Source organism: Eutrigla gurnardus (genome assembly GCF_963514095.1).
Source record: "Eutrigla gurnardus genome assembly, chromosome: 15".
Classification (NCBI taxonomy): domain Eukaryota; kingdom Metazoa; phylum Chordata; class Actinopteri; order Perciformes; family Triglidae; genus Eutrigla; species Eutrigla gurnardus.
In genome coordinates this window covers 2755751-2767136 of record NC_139938.1, presented here as the reverse complement: position 1 = coordinate 2767136, position 11386 = coordinate 2755751, and the positions used below count along the sequence as shown (strand labels likewise).

General features: G+C 47.4%; 1 protein-coding gene across 1 annotated transcript; it reads right to left on the bottom strand.

Moving 5' to 3' along the window:
* Nucleotides 1-453: 453 nt before the first annotated feature.
* arhgap35b (Rho GTPase activating protein 35b) lies at nucleotides 454-10762 on the bottom strand. The gene is made up of 7 exons (XM_084029621.1): nucleotides 10114-10762; nucleotides 4300-8216; nucleotides 4073-4214; nucleotides 3841-3918; nucleotides 3535-3666; nucleotides 3208-3313; nucleotides 454-3108 (listed from the first exon to the last, which is right to left on the bottom strand). Exons 2-7 carry the CDS (start codon nucleotides 8020-8022, stop codon nucleotides 2697-2699), a joined length of 4593 nt encoding a protein of 1530 aa, XP_083885747.1. The 5' UTR covers nucleotides 8023-8216; nucleotides 10114-10762; the 3' UTR covers nucleotides 454-2696.
* Between the last annotated feature and the right edge of the window lie 624 nt (nucleotides 10763-11386).

Genomic DNA, 11386 nt, shown 5'->3' with positions numbered 1-11386 from the left:
ACTTATGTTTCATATGTTTCATGTAGAATTAAGCTTCTTCATTGGACGGATGCTTCGTTGACTGCAGAATTCAAAGAGTGCTTTAATGTGGCTCGACCCTGTGATTATCATTCATACCTTGTTGTTTAGCAAGTTGTCCATCAGAGAAATGGTTTAAACCACACTCCACTATTCCAAAAATAAGTGTGATATTCCCATAATACTTAGGTTAACCAAAGAAATGCTTGATATTCCTGATTTGATGAGCTCCATTGTTGCGACGTCATTCTTCCGTTATTGGCTTCATACATTTGAAGCGAAAAATGCATTTTTAACAACAAAGTTCCAATTTTCATTTCAACCTTGAGGTGAAGTGTGACATTACTGTAATGGATGGATGGACCTCTAAAATAGTTAAAAAAAAGAAAAAGGCTCAGTGAAAGACACAAACACATGGACCACAAGAATGTGAGGACAATTTTACAAGATTTAATTTATTAACTATTATACAGTTCACATAAGGCCTTCATCTTCAAACACTATTCTCAGTCAGACAAATTCCATGGTTTGCTCTTGGTGCACAGTACATAAACTTTCACGTTTCAGCTATTTCACTTTAGTATTTGTTTTGTTCTCATACTAATTTCATGTTTTAAAACATGGAGAGGCTTTCATCCTTCTCCCTTGGTGTGTTTCTTTTTTTCTTCTTTTTTTTAAATCATGCACTAAACTTAAGTGGCCTTGAACCATTCACAAAAATTGTAAAAATGGACTTTCAATCATTGAAATACACACTAGAAATGTTTTCTACCATTGACTAACGGGTGGTGTTCCCAACATACAAATAAACAACCATTATAGAGTAGTATTCACTCACTTTTTGCCCATTGAACGGCAGATTTGCCAAGATTGTGTCAGAAGTCGTGTGATGTGGTGAGATTATACTCCCGGGGATCGTGTTATAGTGGGACAGTAGCTCGTTGGTTCTGTGCCCGTCTTAATGTGACAAATCACAGCTCTCCAACAGCAATACCATTCCAAAAGTACCAGAAGGTAGTGATCCCAAATACTACGGCAACCCAAAAGGTCCAACTACTCTGGTCATCGTTGCGACCAAGAACCGTAACAGAGCCACAAATCATCCAGGTCCATGTTTTACTGAGAAGACGCCGCCTCCCTCATGTGTTCAAATGATCAGGTCTTCATCAAGAGTGCTGCCACTGCAGATCAGTTGATGGTTTCCCATTAAAACGGGGAGGGCCAGCACAAAACTAATTCACTAGAGCAGGTGAACGGTCCCCATCCACAAACATTTAACTTCTACTGGTCATTGTGTTGTATAGCAGGACTAGCGGTAACAGTGCATTGAAAATACTAAACCTTCCGAGTCAAAGGTCCTTTATATTAGATGAATACAAAGAGCTCGGTTCGATAGACAACCACGGCAACACGTCCAGCAACCTATCGTGTTTCAAGCGTTTGGTTTCAATACACACCAGATGGCAATGCGGAGTTGTGTTATGGTGCGATTAGGTTACACATTCAAAAGATTTCTCCTTCACTTGACTGATGGCAGGCAACGTTTTCTCTGATATTATATTGGTCTAATGAACCAAACTTCCATAAACATCCACTCTGGTCGAGAGTCCACAGCTACAGACAAACTCTTAAAAAAAAAAGAGAGAGAGAAAAAGAAGAGAAAACCACTTTTCACATGGCTGGATGAATGAGTGATACGAGTCGACTCCGATGTCCCATCAACCTAACAACAGGACCGCTGGATCGACATAAGAGAATGTAAGTTTTTACAAAAAAAAAAAAAAAGGATCTTGTTTCACAAGCCTGCACTGATGCCACATTCAGCCACTAGACAAACAATATGAACAATTAATTCAACGTGGCATTTTTCTTCAAATTTAACACTACACTATCAAAAAGTGCTTCAGATATGTTTGTGGATACAAAAAGCAAGTGTGATGTAAACAAAGTTTGATCTGCCAGAGCTCTATAGAGGCAATGGGTATGGCTGTTTGAGCTGTGAAATTAAAAACACACATGAAAACAGTATGACAACCAAAACAAAAATTACCCTTTTGAGGGAAAAACAACAGTGATCATTAAAGTGCATCCCTGGATGTGTAACCCCGACCCCTACCTCCCTCCCTCCCCCCATGCTGACCGCTCAAGTAGAGCCAATGAGAGAAACCCCAAAGGCAGACAGAGTAACCTCTATGTGGAGCAAACTGCTGCCCAAAAGGACCTACAGAGGAACAGTCTAAAAATCCAGTGGCAGTACTTTCATGAGGACAAAAAACAAACTAAAACAGCTTTTCACATAAAAACATGGTGGCCACAAATCATTTCTTCCAGCTTGGCATAGAGGTTTCTATTTCTTGGTAGTGTAGGATAAGTGGTGGCTGTTGACAGAAGAGAGGCTTGGTGTGACGGTGACCTCTGACCTCCTCTTCTGACCAGAAACCTTCAATTCCAGACGATCAGTGGCTCAGAGGGAGAGGGAGAGTCACTGATAATGTTAGCGCCGATGCTATGTATGGACACAAATGGCAGGTTGGAGACGTTTCTCATCCACTTCCTATCTCCTCTCTTCATAACCGAGGTTGTCCATGATCAAAGATGGAGGCTTTTTTTTCTTCTTCTGTGTGTGTGTTGGTGATAAGGTCCAGCATCATCGTGGGCACACGTGGTTTCACTGTCTCTCACAGCGTCTCTTGCTCGGCAGGGGAGTGGTGGGAGTGGGGGTGCTGGTGGAGGGGGGGCAGCAGAGACTGCAGGGGGGACTGGGGGGTGGTGGGCGGGGACTGCTGCAGGGGGCTGAAGTGTGTGGTGGTGTGGGGAGGAGAGGAGCGGTAACAAGAGTAGGCAGAGCTCCCGCTGAGGGTGGTGGTGGGCGAGGCGGGGAGGCCCGCCAGGCCGGTGGGGGAGTCGAGGAGGGGCTGGTTGTAGAAGAAGAATGCACACTGGTGGATGAAGCTCTCGATGATTGTCTGGTAGGTGCGTGTGGCGGTCAGGGCGTCCATAGTGGTGAAGTCCGGTCTCATGAGGGTGGGCCAGAAGCAGATGGACAGGTTTTCACTGGTCATCAAGTTCAGCCTGTTCAGCTGGCTCACCCTGGGGGCAGACAACAAATGATTAACTCTCGTCATACCCATCTACCACAGAGGACCAAACAACCCATGACATGGTTCAAACAGTGGGCAGGGAACTTACTTGTGTAGGTGGCTCACTACATATTTGAAGACCTCGTAATTCTCCCTGGGGAACCTCCTTAGGACGTCCTTCATGGTATAAAGCCTCTGTTCTCGGTCATTGATTTCTGCACACACGGACAAGTTGCCACTTAAACTAAGACCATGTCACTGCACGAGGTCATTTGAAACTAAAATATCTCTATGTACTACCATGAAAATTATTCTTGTGAACACTAAAACTGAGCAAAACAGGTCTGCCAAAACCTTACCGACCCGCTTCCCTCCCAGAGAAATAATCTTTCTATGTTCTTGTGAAGCCCCACCCAGCCCAGCAGTGTTTGCTTACTGAAAGCATCCAACAGGTCCACCTGCAGAGCACAAGGCACCAGGGGCTCAGGCAGCTCAGAGAAGAAGCTTTTGAGGCCTCCAGCCACCGTGTTTATGGAGAAGTCTTTCTCCACCAGGTCTAATCCGTGGTCTGCAAGAGAATGAGAGCGTTAAAGGGATTGAAGAAAAGAAGCCCATCAGTAGTAGCTGTCATCGGGACTGAACAATCAGCTGCGTGTCACTTTCCTTTGTTTATGTTTTGATTAGACAGCCACATTATTACATGTCAAACAGCTGGTTCAAACAAGTCTGATGATTGGCTCACCCTGTTCAAACTGCCTCTGCATGCTTTCCATCTCTGACTTGTTGCCACTTACGCGGTACAACCCCTCCGTATTCAGACCTGAGGGAAAGAAAGAGTGCAGCAGAGAAACGGGGAAGACGTGGGGGGGGCACAGTGGGAAACGAGCAAAGCACAAACACTTCATTAGCCCACGTTGCAAACAGTCATGACAATACGGTTGATGGCAGTTTTACTAGCCGAGAAGACAACGTACCCGTGGTCTCGATGAAGCGGACACACTTGTCGATGAAGAGTGGGATAGGTCTGTCCAGGGACACCACATTCACGAGGGGGACCCCAAAGTAGCTGCTCTCTGGGGGCTTGGGAATAGCTGGACGGGGCTTTGGTCTTGTTTTCTGCGAAGAAAGAAAGATGGAGGACTTTAAGTGTCATGAACAGGGATAATTATATTATGTTGTACTAAGTAGGTATAAAACACACCTTGGCTGTTCGTCGCAGGCTTTTCAGAATGTTCCTCTTTTTCGGGTCCTCACTCTCCTCGCTAACAAGACTTTCACCCTTCAGGGTCCCAAAATCATCCTCCTTGGACTTTGGAAGAGCTCCCATCTCGTCGTCGCTGCCTATGAAGCTCGTGCGGAAGCTGCTGAACTTGCCGAGCCGCTTGGAGCGGTCGCGGTAGAGGCGGGGCTTCACTCCCGCCGCCGAGAACTTCCTCCTTCGCTCCAGGGAGCTGCTGTCCGCCTCGCTGTCCGAGCCGTTCCCGTTGGAGTGCATCCTGTTGGAGTTGCGGATGGTGATGATTTTGCCTTGTGTGCTGTCATGTGGCACCGAGTAGATGATCTCTTCATTGCTGGGGCGAGGTTTGGAAACGGCGTCAATGGGCTCGGCGTAGTCTGAGGGGTCGTAGCCCACGTCCCCGCCGGGAACCCAGGTGACAGCAGAGGGCAGGGAGCGACGATGTCCTAGTGTATCGATGTAAGGGTTACGGCTCACCTTCCGGAAGTCAAAAGTGACACCCGGTTTAACTCTCACTTGGGGGGGCACCTTGTTGTTGAGTTTGTTCTCAAAGTCTCTGATGTCAGAGATGACAGAGATGGTGTCACTGGAATCTAAATCGGGCAGGTTGAAGCCGCCGCTGTGAGACGTGAGTGTGCCGTCGTAGTATGGTGGTGACGGCTCCACGTCATCCTCTGAATCCAGGTACATGGTGACGGGACTGGGAGAGCTGCAGCGCGGGGAGTAAACGTTTTCATTGGTGCATGCCTCGGCAACGTTGTCGTACATGTGTGTGGCCTCCACGATGTTGCGTTTCTCCACCACCTCCATCAGAAAGGAATGGAACATTTCTAACCTGTGCAGGCCTCCAACCACCCCGCCGGAGCCACAAACGACACTGTTGAAACGACCCTCTATCTCATGGGCCAGCTCCTCCCCCTGCATCAGCTGCTCACAGGCGTAGTCACTGTCGGTGAGCTCCGCCTGGCTATCTCCCACCGCCAATAGCTGAACGGGGATGATGTCCTGAACCTCGCACAAGAACGCACACAGGGTCTCCAGGGAGGCTTTTCGGGAAACCGAGTACACGGCGATGTAGCCGTGGACTAACCTGCTCTTCCGCAAAGTGAAGGAGGCGTGGTACGAGAGCAGAGAGAGCTCTATAGCCAGCTTGTGTCCTCCAATTGTCTGCTCCAGCAATACAGAGGTGCCGCTGTTAGACATGGGCCTGCACTGCTGGTGCATCAGGAAAGGGGACAGGAGCTGCTCTACGTCATAGGAGTCTCCACACATTAAGCACATGACAATGCGAAGGTCCGCCTCCGGGGCCGGCTGATGAGGAGAGTCTCGGAGACCTGGAGGCTCTGGGAGGAGGGGTGGGGAGCTGCTACTAAAGGATGTGCTCCGTCTGATATCCAGGAGGCCCCTCAGCACCTGGTTGATTTGAGTCTCATTGACATTATGGCCGTAGCCCACACCAGGGGAGGCGGGGTCCAAAAAGCTACACTGCAGCCTCCTCGCAACCTGCTGTCCCTGTGTTATTAGGTTTAAGGCTGTTTCCCCACCTATATCCACATATGAGCCTACGCCTCTCTTAGTGACTAGAAGCAAAGATGTTGGCAGCTGTGCTAGCTGGCTATCCCTGCGGCCGAGTGTTGACTCTCTAATTCGCTCAAGGCTTTCAATCACATATGAGAGGGACTCCTTTGAGTTGTACAGACACAGACATCCGTGGGGGGTGAAAGTGGGGGTGTGGAAGGAATTCACCGGGAGACGCACATTTCCCTCGATCGGCCGCAGCGTCAATTCGTACATCTTCCCGTCCAACACATACCAGTCGTCATTTGTGCAGAGAGCCCTAATCTCATTGGCAAATTCTCGGGCCAGTCCATCCTTCCCTAGTATGACAAGGTTAATTCGGTCAGCCTTGGTGTCCCCAAAGTGAGCTTTCACGTCAAAGAAGGGGTAACACGTGGGGAACCGTGAAACTAAGAGTTGTTCGATCTTAGAGTCTCCACAGTGAGGACTGCTAGGGCAGGTCTCCTTAGTGGGGTGATAAACAAAGTGGATATGCTTCAACACCAGAGCATCTCTTTCAGCTGGGAGCTTTTGCAGCGCCTTGAACCTCTGTTCCTCCCCCAAGACCTCCTGAATTGCCCCCATCTTCTCCTTGCTCGGCTTGGCGTCCACCTCTAGCTCATAAAAAAGCTCAGAGTACTCCAGTAAGAGCTCCTGGAAGTCTTCTTTAGCTCGGTCGATGGTGTCCTTCTGATGGCGGTTGTACAGGTCCAAGTACTCCGGCTCTTCGAGCCACTGGTAGAACTCTTCATTCATGATAAAGCTGCGGGCCTCCTCCCAAGGTCTGCCAGGTGTGACGAAGGGAGAGGAAGCTAACTTGTGTTTAAACTCCAGCCTCATCTCTGCCCGCCTGCACTCGTTACGCAGATGTTCCAGGTGGGAATTAAATAGGTCCTCTGCTTCAGCGGTTTCCAGCAGGTCTGAAGGGATTCGCTCGTCTTCCATGTTATCGATGTGAGACGTGTCCTCCCATGGCGAGTCCTCCAGAACCACAAACCAGTGGGCAAAGTGCTGCTTGGATTCCAGGACCTTCTGAACCCCAGACCAGCTCAGCTGATCTATCTCATCCAGGTCAGGCACCAAAGAACTAAGTGCTAAGGGAAGAGTGCTTAAGTAGATTTTGCGACGCCTCTCGATGTGCTCCTGCTTCAGACGGTAGACGTGCTGTTGAAAAAGCTTCTTGCATTTGGCCGTTCCCTCCAAGAAGACATACTCTTTGTACTCTGGGGAGGTGTTCATGCGACGACTGGTGTTCAACCAGGTTTCATTATGATTCTTCACTATGCGGTTGATGAGCCACTCATAGCGGTCCTTGGCAGAAGCTATCTGCTGACTCTGGAGCTTTAGAGCTTCAAAGTAAGGAATGATCTTGGGCTTTCCCCTGCCCTTGTCAAGGAGTTGAACCAAAGTGAGGAAGGCAAGGTCCACATTAATATTTGAGCGTGCAGATGTCTCAACTACAGGGAGGCTCTTCTTTGTGATGGCGAAGGTATGTGCATCTTTGATGTAGCGTTCGACTCCTTCATCACATTTGGTGAGGACCAGCACGATGGGCTTCTTCGTCTTGCTGAGCTGACCGTACAGGTTCGTGACAAATTTCAGCTGATCATCAAAGTTGCGGTTCATGCCCCGGCTGACATCAACACAGAGCAGGAAGCCGTCGACCTGCAGCTTGCCCTCGGGCATTTGCTTTTGCTCAAAGTCCTGCTCCAGGCCCAGCTGATCCGTGCAGAAGTACATGAGCTTCTCCGCTGAAGCCAGCTTGGTTCCGGCCGCCCGTTTGATATACGGCTGCATCGCAGTGCTCCGGTGTGGCTGAAACGTCTGGTCATCAATAAACTCAGTTTGCTCCACGACATGCATCCTGCACTCGGGCCCCTCCTCCATTATCCGGGACACCTCCCCCCAAAACAGAAAGTGGTCATTATTAACCACTCGACCCCCAAAGTCACTGGTGCTCAACACTGATGTGTGGTCCAGGTAGAAGTCGTCGGCACTAGGGCGCACAAAACGATTACACAAGCAGGACTTGCCAACCCCGCATTGCCCCTTCTCTTTCTCTGTTCCTGACAAACCCACCACGATGAGGTTGTAAATGGGCGACCGGGCATCTTGCTTTTTCGCCATCATAGCCTGCTGCCGCTCATCCTGCCATAAACAGGCACTGTATAACGGAGTACACGCAAATGTTTGTCCATAAAAGTTGCTGATCCACGGAGGAGATCAGATTTCACTTTCATCTGCTGGGCTTCGATTTTTAATAAATAGCAGCGGAGTGATATGAGCAGAGGGTTTGTTCATTCAGTCTTCATATGAGTCAGAGCCTGTCAAAAACACACACACACACACACGCACACACACACACACGCACACACACACACAAAACAGAAAAGAAATCAGACAAACTGGCCAATACATTTAAAAATACATTTTGATTGATTAAAAAGGTGAAAAATGGTCGGATCATTAACTAGGACATATCAGGTAACTATGATACAATAAAAGATACCATTGATTGAACATGATACTTGTGAGACTTGTATTAGGCAATAGTTCAGCTGACTAAATGTAATATATGAGCGTTCCGTCAACTTGCATATGGTCTTTTTTTCTAACCTCCTGAATAATTGAGTGATAACTGAATATGAGAATGACAAGATGAATAAAAGAGGCACATTAGATTCTAGTTTAGCTCATTTCCTTTTTATACCAAAAGATATTGTAGGAACTGACCTTCTCCAATGGTGGAGGTTGGCTATAATGTTTAAGAGCGACCAGCATTGGTTCTTTGATTCCGACTTCAACTAGTTACTGGGCTCTAATTAACGTCCACGATCACGACTATGGCCTTGATGGCATATCAAGTCTGATCGTTAGTCAAACACGATGAATTGCAATGTGTGAAATCACTGCATTAATTTTAATCACTGGATAGATGCACCAAGTTGACAAACACGTCTGTAGTTCTTGGCATCAATCTAACCACCAGCAAAAGCACGACAAAGATGGTGTTACAGGAGCCGGTTGCCTTATCTCCTGATTTTAGACTTTAGTTACAAGTAACGGCCAACGTAAAGACTATTTTAAAAGGAGAGAGCACAGTGATTTGTGCTCATTACTTACATTGCCAGGCAGATGTCTTGTCCATTCCCAGGCTGCAACTATTATTTTCATTGTTGAATTTATCTACTGATTATTTCCTCAAGTAATTTAGTTTTTTAAAAAAGAGATGGAATTATGCTAATCACATTTGCATCTACTTAACTGTCCCACCCAACATTTAAATATCACTTCACTTTAAATAGTACTTACTGAACACTATTAAAATGATCATAATTGTTGCCGCTTTATCTTACATTGAAGGACTAATTGATTAATCAATCATCTCAAGGTAAATTCAATACCAAACCAGGGTCAAAGTGGTTATCATGAATCCCAGGAGGGACTGTTGGGAGTGGTGCTCTTTAAATGACTCTGTCAGCTGATCAGTGAATGGGGGGTGACAGGCATGAAAATGACCATGTTGTAGGACACCTTGGTGTTTTTACGTAAATGACACAGCAGCTATCTGGATGAATAAAAGGACACATGTACTGTCATCTTTGCCGTGGTTAAAACACTTAACAGGCCTGCTTCCCATTATAACAGCATGTGATTGATGCCCCCCATTATAACAGCACTGATGCAATTCTGATAAACGCCTAATAGTCAGCTCATCCTGTCTACAGATGACCAAGTGCAGAATGTTAATACGCAAAGATCGTGACAATAACCACGTGAAGTGGCCGCACGTTAGAAAGGAGCTCCGCAGGGTCAAAAGCAACCAGGGGTAGCGAGTCCAGCCCGTCAGCTGAGCTAGGCCTGATACCCCAACCAGCAGGACAACTTCTCTGCCATTAACTACCAATCTGGCAGCGAAACGCGCTTTTACTTAAACGCACCTTCGAGCTATTTCATTTAAACAACCTGGGTACTTGGGTATGGTTGCTAACGCTACAGCCTGTGTGGTTTTTGTTTTTTTGTGTGTGCAAAGGATTACCAGTGAACACGCAGAGGGACTGACCACGCCAGGCCTGCTGTCTACGGAATTAGATCGCAGAGCCGAAATCTCCGACGTTTTTAAGGAGAATGAATCCACCCGGCTGTGTAGGGTGCAGCACTCGACCGTTTCAGGAGGAAATAGCCCACAAAGAAGACGATCGTGCATGCAGGGGTACATACCTTCGCAGATATCCCTTTCTCCTCTCGCATCTGTCAGGCCAACTTCGCTTGCCGCAGCCCTCGCCGCCTGATGTGCACAAGCATAAAGCCGCAGAATAACACCGTCTCAATTCACAGATAACACCAAGCAGCCACGACATGTGCGACTGGGGAGGTTTATTTAATTAAATATCCGTTACCCGTGCCCTGGATTCTCTTGTTTAGCATCACTGTTTTCGTTGCAATTAAACATAGGCAAGGGAGAAATAAATATCCCAAAAGATAGCCCGATCCGATTTCGTTCTCGCTAGGGCTCTTTTTTTCTCCTCGTGAGAATTTTTCGGGCTTGTAAAAAAAAAAATCTGCTCAGTCGTCTTCTTCTCGCTTCACCACGTTGCTTTTTCAATGATTATTCTGTCCATTGTTGTGCCCACATAACGCTGGGCCGGTGGCGCACACGAGACAACGGCCACTTCGTTGCGATCGCCCCGTGGCGTGTCGTCTGAAATTCTGTTTCTGCCGCAACGGAACCCGTCCACGTCCCGGTCCGTTTGGGGAGCGGATCGCGTGCGTGAAAGTGGTGTTTTCTGCCCAGCCTTCCGATAATGGCGGCGGCCCTCCTCCCCGGACCTAGTTCTCCTCTTCTTTTCTTTGGGAAAAGGGAGCTGTGGTGGAGACAGACGCGGCGGAGAGAGCGACTCACCCAGCGGCGCCCTCACACAACTGCAGCAGGTCGGTCCTCTCTGCTGGCCGGTAACGTCAGTCTGTACCGGCGCCGTTACCCCCGAAGTAATCCATTTACCAGCTTTTAGCCCAAACAGCATTTATACACCAGCAGTCGTTTGCTGCTGAAGTGTTCGCCCAGAGAAAGTAGACTACAGGTTAACGTGAAGTGAGGAGTATTTAATGTGTGTTGTAACGTTACCGCGTGATGTAACGTCAGGCCAATACGTCGGTAACCGTTTCGTTACTGGCTATGTATATGTTACATTGACGTCAAACTAAGTTTAGTGGGTGAATATGTCCTAAGAATAGTGTTACATCATAGTGTGTTAACTTAAATGTTTATTTCATTGCTAGTTAAATTAAAATGTAGCCCAGATAATTAGCATTAGCGGTTAGCATCAACTGGGCTAACTTATATGGCTTTACCGGAACCGCTAGCGATTTTTTTAAATGTTAGCTAGTTTAGCATTAACTTTAAAGCTACTTTAGCGTTCAGCCGTTAACAGTAACGTCACCAGCTCGGTTGGCTTAGTAGACTACTTTACTACTTGGCTAACAAAGCTAATGT